The 15,233-nt window shown below is 32.3% G+C and overlaps 2 protein-coding genes across 2 annotated transcripts; both read left to right on the top strand.

Annotated features, from left to right (window-relative positions):
* Window positions 1-6,490: 6,490 nt before the first annotated feature.
* Window positions 6,491-8,806, top strand: LOC123899159 (patatin-like protein 6). The gene is made up of 2 exons (XM_045950224.1): window positions 6,491-7,546; window positions 8,018-8,806. The coding sequence occupies exons 1-2, from the start codon at window positions 6,611-6,613 to the stop codon at window positions 8,375-8,377; spliced, it is 1,296 nt and encodes a 431-aa protein (XP_045806180.1). The 5' UTR covers window positions 6,491-6,610; the 3' UTR covers window positions 8,378-8,806.
* A 1,843-nt stretch (window positions 8,807-10,649) lies between these two features.
* On the top strand, window positions 10,650-14,492 carry LOC123899596 (accelerated cell death 11). The gene is made up of 4 exons (XM_045950765.1): window positions 10,650-10,954; window positions 11,975-12,147; window positions 13,796-13,941; window positions 14,091-14,492. The coding sequence occupies exons 1-4, from the start codon at window positions 10,757-10,759 to the stop codon at window positions 14,195-14,197; spliced, it is 624 nt and encodes a 207-aa protein (XP_045806721.1). The 5' UTR covers window positions 10,650-10,756; the 3' UTR covers window positions 14,198-14,492.
* The last annotated feature ends 741 nt before the right edge of the window (window positions 14,493-15,233 follow it).

Genomic DNA, 15,233 nt, shown 5'->3' with positions numbered 1-15,233 from the left:
GAGATGAAAGTGGCGAACATAGACCTTAACCCAATTTAGAACTCTAAATTTACATGAGATTTATATGATCATTTTCTTACACGCCTACGAATTTATCAAAATACCTCTTCTGCTACTTATGTGACAGACGACATTTTCCAAAAAATTCTCATTTTTATAGAGTCCACTATTTAAATAGCAGAAGGATAAAACGGAAAACGCGTAAAACACACTAAAAACTGGTAGAATTGCAGTAGTAAATCTCAATCTACATTGCCCACAAATCAAGAAGCAAATCTAAATCTAGATCTACAATTTATCACCAATGAATAAAATAAAAATAAGTACACATACATTGCTGCTTAGAAAAATTAAAAACAAGTAGACAAGAAGAAAAAGAAAAGTAAAAAATGAAAAAGAAAATCTTTGGCAGTAGCTGAAATTGTCGGTACTACCGTACAATTTTGCATGCACGAACATTTTATTAAGAGAGAAAGAAAAAAAAAAACAGGCTGTAATATATGTAGAGAGAGAGAGAGAGATACAAAGTTATGTAGTAAATAGATCTGAGGGAGAGACCACATCTTTGAAATAGGCCCTACTGAGATTTTTTCCCTCTGACCCTCACAGTGAGAACAAGCAAGAAATTTAGCAATATAATGGCATTGAGCAAGACGTGACATAAGGGTATGTGATAGAGAATCTCATCTATAATATTAATGTCTAAAATATCAAAAGAAAATTCACAAAGAGTAGTACATGGTTTGGTTAGTTCGTATACATTTAGTACTATTTTTCTTTTGTTGGTGTTAGCTAGCAAATTTTAATGTCATAAACCAAATTTTGCTTAGATATGGACATTTACTATATAGTACGTAAATTATTGAAGAAGAGTAATAAAGTTATATGTACGGGATAATAATAATATAACACCTATTTTTATTTTTTTTTCTTTCATCAAAATAAATTGGATTCTTATGATCCGGTGGAGAATAGAATTATACAAATGGGCGTTTGACATATTTACTGCTTAGTAGGCATTCATTGAATATATAGAAAGTACAATTTTCGTACGGTGGATAAGATGAGCCATAATGAACAACATTATTAATTTATTTTTAAATTAATTTTGAATTAATGTTTAAAATAGATAAATTAAATTTTGAAGGGTTACCCTTTAGAAAAAATTTATTATTATTTTACTTATTATAGAATATTAAGCATTTTTTTTGACAATCATAGAATATTAAGCATTGAGAAATATTTTCAAGGGGAAGCGTCCGACTCAAAAATAACTTCAAGAAATTATTCACTTAAAAATATTTATGAGAAATAAATTTGAGGAAATTGCATTTACCTTCCCCGAGGTTTCGTTAAAAGACACTTACACCCCTTTTAGTTTGGAAAAAACATTTATTTTTCTTTGAGTTAACTCTATCAACTAGTGTTGACGTTTTATTTGAGAAACCCTATGTCTTCTCTCAAAATTCTTTCACAAAACCATGGCTAGAAACATGAAAAATCATGTCTTTTTATCATCTGTCTCTATCTTTCAAATGTCTCAATAATCAATGATTAAAAAAAAAAGAGATAGACTTCCTTCTGTTATGTAACGGACGTCAAACCTAAGGGGAAGTGTCTACGTACTCATAAAACAATTAAGAGAGGTTAGTGTCATGTTTGAAACTAGAGCGAGTGTGAGTTTTATTAGATAGATAGATAGATTAAGTGTTAGTTGGTTACCAATTAGTTAGGCTATATAAAGGCAAAAGGCTTTGGTGTAATCATTTTCGGTCACTCTTTACTTTTGTATCAAATTCATCTTCATCGATACAAGTTATTTCTCTCTATTTTCTCTTTTACTTTCATGGATATCACGTTTACTAACATGGTATCGGAGCAAATATGGTATCCACCATGAGATATTTTTTGCTAGCTTCACTTTCTTGAAAAAAATTCAATTTTCTCATTGTTCATTTTTCTCTATTTTTCTTTAATTTCATTCTCATTGATTTGTTGGTCCTCTGATGTGCTAATTACCTTTAGCACAACCTGAATATTGTTGCTTCACTTTGTTGCCATCGAATTTTCTGACATTCACTTTTTTGTTTTTGTCATGAGTGTTAACTGCTCTTGATGGTTAAGCTTTGTGCCATTTGTTGGCTTTGTTGATGTTAGCTTTTGTTAAGTTGTTAAGCCTTGAGTTATGACTTCTACTTAATGGTTAAACATCTTGCCTTATGGCTTTGTTTTCAGCCGATGCATTTTCCGCATCTCTCATTATATTTCTGATATGTTTCTATATTATGCATCACAAGCTTAAAGTGTTATTGCGGAAGGGTATTAGAGATATAGATTGATATAGATTAAGAATTAGTTAGTTACTAATTAGTTAGCTTATATAAAGACTTATATATAATCATTTTCACTCATTTTTTTACTTTTGTATCAAATTCATCTTCATTAAAACAAGTTATTTTTTTCTATTTTCTCTCTACGATATCATATTTACTAACAAGTTTTTTTTATGAAATCTCAAAGAAGATAAATGTAATTTTCCCAATAAATTTTGTCAGAATAATTAAGAAGCAATATAGCATACTGTATATAACTTGGTTTAGTTTAATATAAAAAACCATAACCAGATCCATTGAATATAAAAGTAGAATATCCATTTCATTGACTCGTGAAATTTTTAGCACTTCGCAGACTTTAAATTTATTCACCGGTCAGTCAGTGAATGGTTATGACAAAATTGATTTTCCATTTTCAATATCACAGCACACTATAATATTTTGAGATAGTAGTCATTTTACCAAAAATAAACTATTAGGATTAGTGTGCAAAATCACTTTAAGTTATCCTATTAATAAAACGACAAAAAAATTATGATGCTGAATAAATTGTATTGTTTAAAGGAATATTGATCAATTGTTAAAATAATCAAGATCAAACTTGTGCTAAGCCATAACATTCCCATTCCCACCACCAAATTTTAAAATTCATAAGCTGAAAAAAAAAGTAACCAGAATAAAGCAACACCACGGGAGAAAAGGTGCAGCAGCATAAAAGGAAATATATTATGTTAAAGATTGTACATACCCACCAACACAAATTTAAATTTAAATTTCATCCACACATCAACATCATAATATATAAAGTTTGTTGAATTGCAACTTTGTTTGTTGCCTAATTTTTTTCTTCTTTAAACAATGCATACTTTTCTCTCTTTAATTTAAATACTATAGTATTCATTTTCATCTTTCACATTGGTCATCAAACAATTCATCCACCAAGGCGGCATGAATTCTATAATGTGATTTGTGAGACATCTCTTTCTAATTTTAACTAGCTATCTTTAATTTGAGTTTAAATCTTAAAATGTGGCGGCATTAAATTAGTTACTAATGTTTAGCTTGTTATATGTGTGGTAAGCTTATTTTTACACTTAAGTATGAGCTTGTTGAAGGTTTATTAGGACTTACTCCTAATAAACTTTGTGTCAAAAAATATAAGCCTACTTTGTGTCAAAAAATAAATAAAACATAAGCCTATATTAAAAAAAATCATATTAACAATTTTTAATAAATAATTTGACGCACATTTAAATAGACCAATGAGATAATAGGTTAATGAAATTAATTTATGTTTTAAGATTTAATATTTAATGAGTATGGATTTTGTTCTGGGCCGAGCATAGACGCTCGAGCACCGAAGGATGACGAACAGATATATCCCGAGCTAGCCTATCGCGAGGTCCTCACGAGCCTTACTCGATTCACCAACGGTCTGATACTTCCACGTATCGTAACGGCCGTAAACCGGAATGATGAGCATTTACTGCACATCAAGGCTTCATAGCCGTTTTCCGGCAGCCACTTGATGGTCATTAATGCCTTCAAGGGTCTTGGCCCAGCGCTGGGGGGCTATATATACGCAACTCTTTGTCATTTGTAAGGTACGCATTATTTTAGCACATAAAACCTACACTTCACCTCACTGACTTGAGCGTCGGAGTGCCTGCAGGTACACAACCCCCTTCCGTTTCAACAGGGGTTTCATCAACACAAACGCCGGCACGGTCGCACTTCTGAACAGGTAAGATCAGTGGCGCCGTCTGTGGGAAACTAGCTTCCCTGTTTTTCCAAACCAAAACAAAAAGCTTCCATCAAAACAACCAATTCGCGATCAATGGCTGGCGTTAACAACCACCAGGTTCCGGAGCACATGGCGGAGAATAACATCCAATCGATGGATTACGCGCCATACCACCCTCAAGATGGGCAAATAGTATCCATGACGGAGGATAGCCAAGAGAGGCAGGGTATGAATGACGAGCCCTACAACCCTGAAGAACCGCAGATCCCCGTGGCTACACCGCCACCGGCGACTACGGCGATGACTCTTCCTCCGGGAGCTCCCATGCATGACATTATGGCTGCTTTGGTAAACGCGATCAACCGCCAGTCGGACATGATCCTGCAACAGAACCAGAAATTCGAGCAGCACAACAGATTTATATGAGGACTTATTTAAATTATATTTTATAATAATATATTTAAGTATATAATAAAAATTTAATATGTTTAAATTAATGAAAATGTTTTCCGTAAAAAAATATTAAAATGTTTAACACAAAATTCTAAATCCATTTCACAATTTTGTCTTTTGAAAAAGATATTTCGTTAGACTGAGTAGTGTCGTGGGATTATTTTGGAGAAGTGAAAAATTTAGGGGTCGAATTCCGACTCCCTTCAATAATGCCCTTTGTAGCTATACCAATTCATCAGTTATATTTGTAAGAAAAGAAATCAATTAAAAGATCAAATTTTATATTTAGGGTTCGTTTGGATTGACTTATTTTTAAGTTTATCCAAAACAACTTACGTAAATAAATAAACTTTTATATCTATAACAATATATAAAAAGGATAGGTGAGTTTGGGATGGACTTTTCAATATACCTATTTTACCCTTGACTTATTTTCACAACTTCCATTAATTAATGAGTTATTTTAAATAAATAAAAAATCAAATCATAAAAATGTGAATAAGTGGCAATTGAGTTAGTTGCCTATACATGAACGGTTACCAATTAATACTACATCTATAATCTATAATCTATAATATATATAAAGAGGATGCAAATATTTTTTGTGTTGATTTTTTATAATACCAACAATACCCTTATATTTTTTAGCAATAAAATTTTTTTATTAACAAATTCATCATAACATAAAACATGTTTTTGTTTTAACATAAGTTAGACACAGGCAGGCGCGGAACGCGCCTGTCTGGCCCGCTAGTAATATATAAAAAGGATAAGTGAGTTTGGGATGAACTTTTCAATATACCTATTTTACCCTTGACTTAGTTTCACAACTTCCATTAACTAATTAATTTAAAAAAATAATAATAATTCAAATCATAAAAATGTGAATAAGTGGCAAATGAGTTGCTTATACATGAATGATTACCAACTTAATACTACATCTATACTATATAAAAAGAGAATACAAATATTTTTGGTGTCGATTTTTTATAATACCAACAATATCCTTATTTTTTTAGCAATAAAAAATCTTTTATTAACAAATTCATCATAACATAAGACATTTTTTTTGGACATAAGTTAGACACGTGCAGGCGCGGAACGTGCCTATCTGGCCCGCTAGTAACAATATAAAGGGGATAGGGGAGTTTGGACTGGATTTTTCCTTGGTCCATTTTGCCCTTCACTATCATTTGAAATAACACTTAACAATAATACCAATAATACCCTTGATTTTTTTTAGTAGCAACAAAAATCTTTTATTAACAAACTAACCATAACATAAGACACTTTTTTTTAGTAGCAAAAGTCTTTTATTAAAAAACTCATTATAACATCAAGCATTTTTTTTTACATAAGTTAGACACAGGCAGGCGCGGAACGCGCGTGCCTGGCCCGCTAGTATTATTATAAGATTTTTAATGTAGTTTGTGGTGCCAACCTTGTTGGGATTTTTTCTATACTTTTTTATGTCATTATACTCTTAATTCAGTTTAAAAAAAAATGCAGTTTGTGATAAAATAGCTTATAAATATACAATTTTTGTAGGTGAAAACTTATAAAGTAACACTAAAATTTATTTATTTGCATAAACTATTTTCATAAGCTTAAAAATAAGTTGAATCAAAACGGGCCATGAATATTTTTAGTTATTAAGATTCAATGAATTTCCTTCAATTTTTTTTTACATTCAATGAATAGATTTTAAGTTAATTTAATTGATGCACACATTTATTAAATAAAACTATTACTTCTATAGGAATGTTTTTAAATACAAAATGCCCATGTTTCAATTAAATCTAAAACAATAAAGAAAAAATAAAAATAAAAATAAAAAATGGCATGCAATTAATTAATTGGTGCACCTTATAGGAATGTTCTTAGATAGTTACATTCATATTCACTCATTCTAATTCCTCACTCACTATATAAACACACGTCCTCTTCCATTCTTCATCATCACATTTCACCATTTTCAACAACAAATTCTCTCTCTTTCTCTCTCTCTCTCTCTCTCTAACTTTCTCTCTCTATAACAAAAACAAACATTCACATTCACATTCACTCAATTTGCAGAAAAATGGCGGCACTGTCTACATCACCAATGAACTTGAACACAATTGACTCCAACTTTGAAGTTGACAAACTCACCTATGAAATCTTCTCCATTCTGGAGAACAAATTTCTCTTCGGTTACACCGACACTGAAAATCCCAAAAATTCTCTTCAAAATCAACCAAAAGACGTTAAATCGTCCAAAAACGCCGCCGGTAAAGTCAGAATTCTCTGCATTGACGGCGCCGGTTACACCGACGGCATTCTCGCTGCTAAATCTCTCGCTCACCTTGAATCCTGCCTGAAAAGAAAATCCGGTAACAATAACGCGAACATCGCAGGTTTCTTTGACGCCGTTGCCGGAACTGGTGTCGGCGGAGTCCTCGCCGCACTGCTTTTCACACGCGGAAAAGACGGACTACCTATGTTTACTGCTGATGAGGCGTTGAGGTTTCTGATCAACAACCGTAACAGAATTTCGCGGCGATCGGGGATTCTCCGGCGAGTTCTTCAATCGGAAACGAAATCGGAGAAGCTTTTTAGAAAAACGTTCGGTGAGTGTACTCTGAAAGATACACTGAAACCGATTCTAATCCCTTGCTACGATCTCGTCACACGCGCTCCGTTCGTTTTCTCCCGCGCCGACGCGCTTGAAATTGACGGTTATGATTTCAAGATTCGTGATGTGTGTGCTGCCACGTCAGCTGATCCAGCGGCTTCTATTGAAATGAGGTCCATTGACGGGAAAACGAAGATTTTAGCCGTTGATGGTGGTATTGCTATGAACAATCCAACGGCTACTGCTGTCACACACGTGCTTAACAATAAACACGAGTTTCCGTTCTGTAACGGTGTTTCTGACTTGTTGGTTCTTTCTCTTGGGAACGGAGAGTTGGACTTTAACGCCGTTAAGTCTCCGTCAGGTTTCGTGAGAATTGCTGGTGAAGGAGCTTCCGATATGGTAAGAAAATAAATCTTAAATGTTTATTATTAAAAAATTATCAATTATTTTTTATAATATTTAAATAAATCGAAAACGACAAAGAAAATAAAGATACGAATCATGTTTGGTATTTTTTTAATTATTTAATTAATTAAAAATAATTTTAATTGAATTGGTGGTTACTAGTTAGGCTAAGAGTAATGAATGTGGCACCTAACAAAAATAAACACATTTCTTTTATATTTTTTATTGTATTTAATTTTATTTATTTTTTGACTTATTATTGTATTTAATTTAAATATTAAAAGTTGTCATAAGTAGGTTTGATTATTGTATAGGGTTTATGTTATAATGAAAAAAAATTATTTTTTATATTCTAATTTGTCTGGTTTATATCAAATACATTAATTATTCAATAAGTGTTAAAGCGAACATTTTTATTATTCTTATATGAATAATGTGACTAAACGAATGAATGTTATAATGTAGGTTGATCAAGCTGTATCAATGGCATTTGGAGAGTGTAGATTGAACAATTATGTGAGGATTCAATCAAATGGGGTAATGGCAAAGGCAAACAAAGGGAAGATTGTGAAAACGGCGTCGGATTTGTTGGCGGTTTCGGAGGAGATGTTGGCACAGAAGAATGTGGAGTCTGTATTGTTTAAAGGAAGGAAGGTTGTGGAAAATACAAATTTGGATAAATTAGAGTTATTTGGTGGAGAATTGATTAAGGAAGAAGAGAGGAGAAAAACTAGTATTTTGCCAACTGTGGTGTTGAAGAATGCTTCTCCTTCACCTAGGACTTCATCTGCTACTACTTTGTCAAGTTTGTCTTCAAGCTCTTAGGTGATTGAAGAGAAGAAAGAAAGAGGATGATTAGAGGGAAGATAATCTAAATTAGATATTGTTGTGGGGTTAATTGATTTTCATATTTGTGAGTTATTAAAACTTAAAAGGCGTGGTTTTGGATTAGCTGCCGCTTAAGATTGATTAATTAAGGAAAATTGATCTGGGCTGTGCAGTGATGAATCCTAGAAGGAGTATTTCATTATTTTATTTAGTTTTTTTTATTTTATTTTTGGAGTATATATTACTTGTTTTTTAGTGATAGTGATTTTGTTAATATGGGTATTGTCAAAGGATGAATTTTGTACAAGTACAAGGTTAGAGTTGTGGTTGATTTGTGAGAATTAGATTGTAATCTTCAGTCAAAATGTCTGATATGATTTGATTGTTATTGGGACTAAATTCTAAAAAATTGATGCTTGATCGATACATGCAGCCTTTTAAATAGCAAATAAAATGAACAATGGATGACCTACGAATATAGCCGCTTTTGTAAGAAGTTGAACTTTCTTATCGACTTGTGTCTTAATAAATTTAACATGAAAATAATTATAAAAAGAATGTTGTGTGAAGATATTCTACCGATAATAGAATTGAACTCATAAACATTCTACTCCTACTTTTGACCTTGGAATTTATCCACCATACTTTTTGAATCCAATTCAAAATTAACTATGTAAAAATATTTCATCCATTTTAATGTAATTAGGTGAATGCTATCTTCTCCTTGCTCAATTGAATAAAGAAGATAAAATCATTTTGTTTAACTAAAAACAAAATTACCATGATCATCTCATCTCTGGAAAGATTTGCACTACCAAAAGATATCTTTCGATAAAATTTGTATTATCAAAAGATATTTTCCGGTAGTTGTTATCCTACAAGGAAAAAAATAAAATAAAAGAACAAACTAAAAGGCCAAAATAGAGAGGCCTGCTACCAGGAGAACAGAAGTCAAAACAAGGAGAAAATCACTCAGGCCCAAAAGCAACCAGACTGCTATCTCCACCCGCAGTAAAACCAGAAAACCAGCATTGCAATAACAACTAAAACGCAGCAGATCACAGACCAGGCGCAGCAAAAACCAGCAGAGATAAACCGAAATTTTTAGGGGTCAACTTAAAACAAAATTGAAATTTTTTGTTAGACTAAAATTTTGCCTAAATTTCTGGCTCTGCTACTGAGGCACCTCATCAAACAAACACATAGCCCAAACAATCACCTTGTCATGCATAATAAGGGTTCAATCAACCACTCATATAAAAGACAAATATTCTAATTCTCTTTACTCAACAACTATCGTCACAACTCACGACATCATTTTAATCTCTTCTAAACGTTTGTTATGATCACCATTGCGCGTCTCAAAAATACCTTAGTTGCGCCTTCGCCTTAAAGACCACATGACCGCATTCCAAATGGCAAACATACCTTTTCTCGCCTTTGACCCAAATCTGGCGCCAGGGACGAACCCAGGTTTACATCAATTAGGGTAGTTAGCCACCCTTAAACCATGGAGCACTATACTACCCAACATATGTATAGTGATCGCCACCCCTTGTATAATATATGCTTATAAAAAAATATTTTAAATACCATAGTAAATTAATATCCAATATAATAGTATTTTTTTTAATTATTTCAATTCCACTAACACACTAAGTAATAACTGACTTGCTCATCTACAAATTTTAGTTCAAATAATAAACAAATTGAAATTATTAGATTGAATGTAATGATTAGAGTTTGAATTTCAACATTTTTATTTATGTGTAAGTTTCAAATGACAATTGTTATTTTATATGGTTTTTAATTGTCGTTAAACTAAATTTTTTATAATTATTTATAATAAAAATTAGTGAATTTAAACTCAATAATAATAAATGGGATAAAATGATTTTTTCGTATCTACAAAATTAGTGAATTTTAGTTTTCATTCCTCTCTAAGAAACACATTTTTCTTCCCTACAATTTTTTTATTCCTAATAGACAATATGTGTTACATTTTTTAACACAATAAATTTATATAGGTTTAACATAATATACAAATATAATATAATATTCAACATAAAAGAATTATTAATTGATATTAAATGAGCATAAATTTGTCGTTAGAAATAAAATATAAAATAAAAAACTTTTTGGTATTTTTTTATAGGGATAAAAATAAAAATTAGCTAATTTTATAAGAATCAAAAATATATTTTACCATTATAACACAAGAAAAAAAATTACTATTTATTTTCGCACTTTTAAAAGTAACGTGGCATCGAATCATGCATCGAGTTATTCATTTGCCGACCCAAAACTCCATTTCATCACCAACAATCTCTTCACACCATTCACAACTGTAAAATATCTCCCCTTTCATCGCTTTCAATGGCAGAACCAATCACCGGCGATAAAACACTTCATCAAATCGCAGTCGCATTCAAAGACCTCGCTAACACTGTTTCCGATTCTCAAAACGCTGATGTTGAAGTTGCTCCTTTCTCTCGTGCTTGTTCTCACATCTCCCCTCTCTTTGGTTGCTTAGGTATCGCTTTCAAGTTCGCTGAGATGGATTTCGTTGCCAAGGTATCTTTAATCGCTTATTCTTTAATCTATCTCACTGAGATGAGATTCTTCATCATGGGTTTCATCAATTTTTTTACTTTTTAATTGGGTTTATTGTAATTCTTAAAAGGGTAATGTAAAGTTTGTATTTTTATTTATTTCTTAGTTCCAAATTCCAATGGCATTTTTTTCTGATGATGTAGCTTAGTGGCCAGAATCTCAGCCTTTTAAGGTGAATAAGTGAGGAATCTCATGTTCAAACCTCGGCCCGACACCTGATATTGCAATGCCATTTTAATTTCAACACTTAAGTTGAATAAGTGGGGAATCTCGTCTTTGAATCCCGGTTTGGCCCGTGTATATTGCAATGTCCATATTAATGAGTTATGCTCAAGGGAACTTTGTTCCACTGTCATTATCGATTTTTGATTTTTGTTTGTTTTTGGTTGCTGAGAAGTTATAACCCTTGATTTAAATCATGTTTTTTTATATTATTTTATTTGTAGTTTATATGATTAGAAAAGAAGGGGAAAAAAAAAGTATTTTTGGCATTTTGGATTAGTGGCATTGTAGTTCTTTTGTGAATATTTTACATTGATCTCAAGAAATCAAGTGTTTAAGTATACGCGTGCTTTACAATCATCTTAGATATCGCGAAGAGGTTATGAAAATAAGCTTAAAACAGCTTATGGACATTTTGTTTCTATAAGTTCTTCTAAACAGTCTTACAAATTTTTATGCCAGTAGATAAGTTCAAATAAGCTAATCCAAAGAGGCACTGACTTAAATCATGTTAGTTTTTTATTTGCTGGTTATTAGAAAGGACTGGTTATTAGAAAGGAAGAGAAAATATATCTTTGGGATTACTAGTAGTGAAGTTCTTTTGTGTATAATTTACAATAATTTCAAGAAATCAAGTGTTTGTTTATTATGTATATGTGTGCTTTGAGCACTTTCTCTTTGGTGCTTAGTGTGTATACTTCATGTTATTTGTTAAGTCAAGGCTTCAAGGATATATTAAGTGATTGTTTTGTGGTTTAGGTTAATGATCTAGCCGAGGCATCAAAGTCCATTCAGACTTTACATTCGTTGATTGATCAGGATGTACAAGCCAAGTCTGTCAGGAATGCAGGCAGCCATACTAGAAATCTGTTGAGAGTAAGGCGTGGACTCGACATGGTCAGAGTACTCTTTGAACAAATGATAGTCACTGAGTATGTACATTGGTTACTGTTTTGCAATTTGTTTCTTTCTAGTTTATTCTATCTTTAAATTGCTACGTGTCTGCTATGCTTTGAACAATTTTTAGATTATACTAGGATGGAAGAGTGGGAAATAGAGTGCCGTGAAACTCAAGTGGGAGTGTAAAATTGGATGGAAGGGATAGCTAGCTTCCACTTTTCATCCATGAGTGCCGGGTAGTCAAGTTGCAAAAAGGAGGCTCAGAATTATTTCTTCCCCTTTTGCTCGTGGCTTGAATAAAACCACAATGAATAAAAATGTTTCATGTTATTTTTCTTTTTTCTTCTATTTTTATTAACCAGTTTCGAGCCAAGTAAAGTTTGCATGCACATTATAATAGCATGGTAGTGGATGTTTCAAGTTCTGTATCACAATTAGGTTTAGCTCTCAAGTTTTGTTTTCAGTACCAGTTCAATGTTCATTTTCTATCACTTTTTGTTGTTCCTGCTTTTCTGTTTGATATCAGCTTGAAAATGAAAGTTGTTAGAAGATTCAGTCTGCACTAATGATGGTTAGTTGGTCACTAGCTGGTATAATACGCAGGAAGTGAATGGAATAACTTAAATGAGTAAATAATTTAGTGAAATGTTCCTTGATGGCGATGACTTCCAGGGCATTGAATATTGTGCTTTTGAAGAACTTGCACTTGTAATGTGGCTCTTCTAGTCATAGTTGAGACCGACAATCTTTTCTCTAATGTTCAATAGGGGAAATTATGCTAACTCTATTATGACATTTATGCTTTCATGTTCCTGTCGTATAAATTACTGCGTATGATGAGCAATATTGTAATCTTGCTAATCATACACATCAAATTAAAAGGAACCAAAATCAATCATAACATAAAGTACATAACTTTCAACGGCTGCACAATAGCATACACAAAATGTTCAAAATTAAAATAACAATGAATTAAGTACCAATACTATTGCAAACAAACTTTTGTCTTATTGTGCAACCATTGAAAGTTTTGTACTTTATGTTATGATTGGTTTTGGTTACTTTTAATTTTATGCGTATGATCAGCAAGATTACAATATTGCTCATCATACTCATTAATTTATATGATAGGAACAAAAATCATAAATGTCTTAATAGAGTTATAATAGTTTCCCCCATTGAATATTGGAGGAAAGGTTGTCGGTCAATTATGCCTGGAAGAGCCATATTACAATTGCACAGTAAAGCTAATGGCACCTAACACTTTGACCTATGTCATTGTTTCATAATGTATCAGTGAAGTATCTCTTAGTCAAATCTTGGGGAAGGACATCTTACATTTCCCTTTGACAATCCTCGCCTTTTTAGCTAGCTTTTGGGGTTGAATTAAGCCTAACTCAAATTCCAAGACGGTATCGAGTATTAGAGTCTATCTTAGATTTGTTTGCACTCGAGATGTACAGTCTTGGATGTGAGGACATCAATTAGAGATATGATAAACTAAAGTGTATACTTCAACAATCCTCACCCCACGAGCTACCTTTCTTAGAGTATTAACTAAAATGTGTTATATATATTTGAATTAATGGAGTTGTTTCTTAAATTTTTAATATTAAGCTTATGGCATAATAGCATAATGATTGCAGTAAATAAGCTGGGTTCCTGTATATCTTATGGCAGGGGAAATTCTCTTAGGGATCCAGCTTCAAAGGCTTACGAACAAGCCCTTGCACCTTATCACGGTTGGGCTATCAGGAAGGCTGTTTCTGCTGGGCTGTACGTTCTTCCTACAAAGGAACAGCTTTTGAAGAAACTCAACGAGGATGGTAAGTGTAGATTTACTTATCTAAGTCAGAATTTGCATGTCATTGGTTTAACCTCAAAGTGCTATGTGTTGTTCAAAACTTGTATGGTAAATAATGCATTCATGATGCTCATTTTTCTTTTCGTTTTGTTGTTGGCAAATATACTTCAGTGGCGTCAGCGAAAGAACAAATGCAAATTTATGTCTCATCATCAGAAGCTGTAATCCAATACATTGATAAACTCTATGTTTCCAGAAACTTGGGAACAGATTGGTGAACCTTGGATTGTTTTCAGATTGTGTACAATGTGATTTTGTATTAGGAAGTTGTATGAGATTTTTCATGTATTTATTAGTATTCATTTCTTATAGAATTTGTCTATATTGCAATAGATGTTTAAGAATAAACTTGAACTATGAACCTTCTTAAATAACAGTAGATCATTCAGTAGCATGTATACAAATGAGGGAAATGGATTCGATGCAGACACATTCATGCTGTTGTGAATCTAGACTGTACGAGTACAATCTTTGATCGATTGGTCTATACTTTAACTGCATGTTTTGTATCCATTTCGTTGAGTTAAAATAGAAGTTGTTCGGTTAAGATTGAATAGCTGAAATTGTACGGTTGTGTGTAAATATGGGCTAATTCTGATTGGAGGGAATCTAGATGGACAATGAGGGACGATGTATATAAAATACAAATATTAATAGTACAAATTATACTCATATCCAATCCTAGATTTTTATATTGAATCATTCTTCTGACTCTAATGTATCCATAGATCTGAACAAATCCGATGCTCTCTGATTGAACTAAGACAAAGTCTGTTTGAGACGAGATTGTAGCCGAAACAAAATTATAATGTAATCACTCAATTATTACTGGAAGTTAGAAATGTCAGATTTTTTAGTATTTTGCCATGTATTCAAACTCAAAACATGGCTTTTTGCAATAGTATTTTACTACAAATTTTTACCAAAACTAACATAAATTTCATATTGAATAGATTGTTTATAAAAGTCTCATTACCAATGTAATAGAGCTAGCAATTAGGAGTGATGAGTGACTAAGGGTACATGGAATGGCAACACGATTCATCATAGGATATGGTTTTTTTAAGAATCATTCATATAGGATTGATATTAAAGTGTCATATGCAACAACAACAACAACAACAACGCGTTTCTTCACATTCATCTGCTTCTATTTTCAACATCAACATAGAGCTTAACCCTCACATTCATCTGCTTCTGTTTCTCATCAATGGTGGTGATGGGTGGTGGCAACTTTTCCATTTTATTAGTCAA

The sequence above is a fragment of the Trifolium pratense genome, linkage group LG7 (genome assembly GCF_020283565.1).
Source record: "Trifolium pratense cultivar HEN17-A07 linkage group LG7, ARS_RC_1.1, whole genome shotgun sequence".
Lineage (NCBI taxonomy): Eukaryota > Viridiplantae > Streptophyta > Magnoliopsida > Fabales > Fabaceae > Trifolium > Trifolium pratense.
This window is presented reverse-complemented; position numbering and strand designations above follow the sequence as displayed.

What these genes read in the sequence shown, in the direction of transcription:
- LOC123899159 (XM_045950224.1), top strand. Translation starts at nt 6,611, where the DNA reads ATGGCGGCACTGTCTACATCACCAATGAACTTGAACACAATTGACTCC. An exon ending in GTGAAGGAGCTTCCGATATG is followed by an intron (nt 7,547 to 8,017) that starts GTAAGAAAATAA and finishes GTTATAATGTAG; the next exon opens with GTTGATCAAGCTGTATCAAT.
- LOC123899596 (XM_045950765.1), top strand. Translation starts at nt 10,757, where the DNA reads ATGGCAGAACCAATCACCGGCGATAAAACACTTCATCAAATCGCAGTC. An exon ending in GAACAAATGATAGTCACTGA is followed by an intron (nt 12,148 to 13,795) that starts GTATGTACATTG and finishes ATCTTATGGCAG; the next exon opens with GGGAAATTCTCTTAGGGATC. An exon ending in GAAGAAACTCAACGAGGATG is followed by an intron (nt 13,942 to 14,090) that starts GTAAGTGTAGAT and finishes AATATACTTCAG; the next exon opens with TGGCGTCAGCGAAAGAACAA.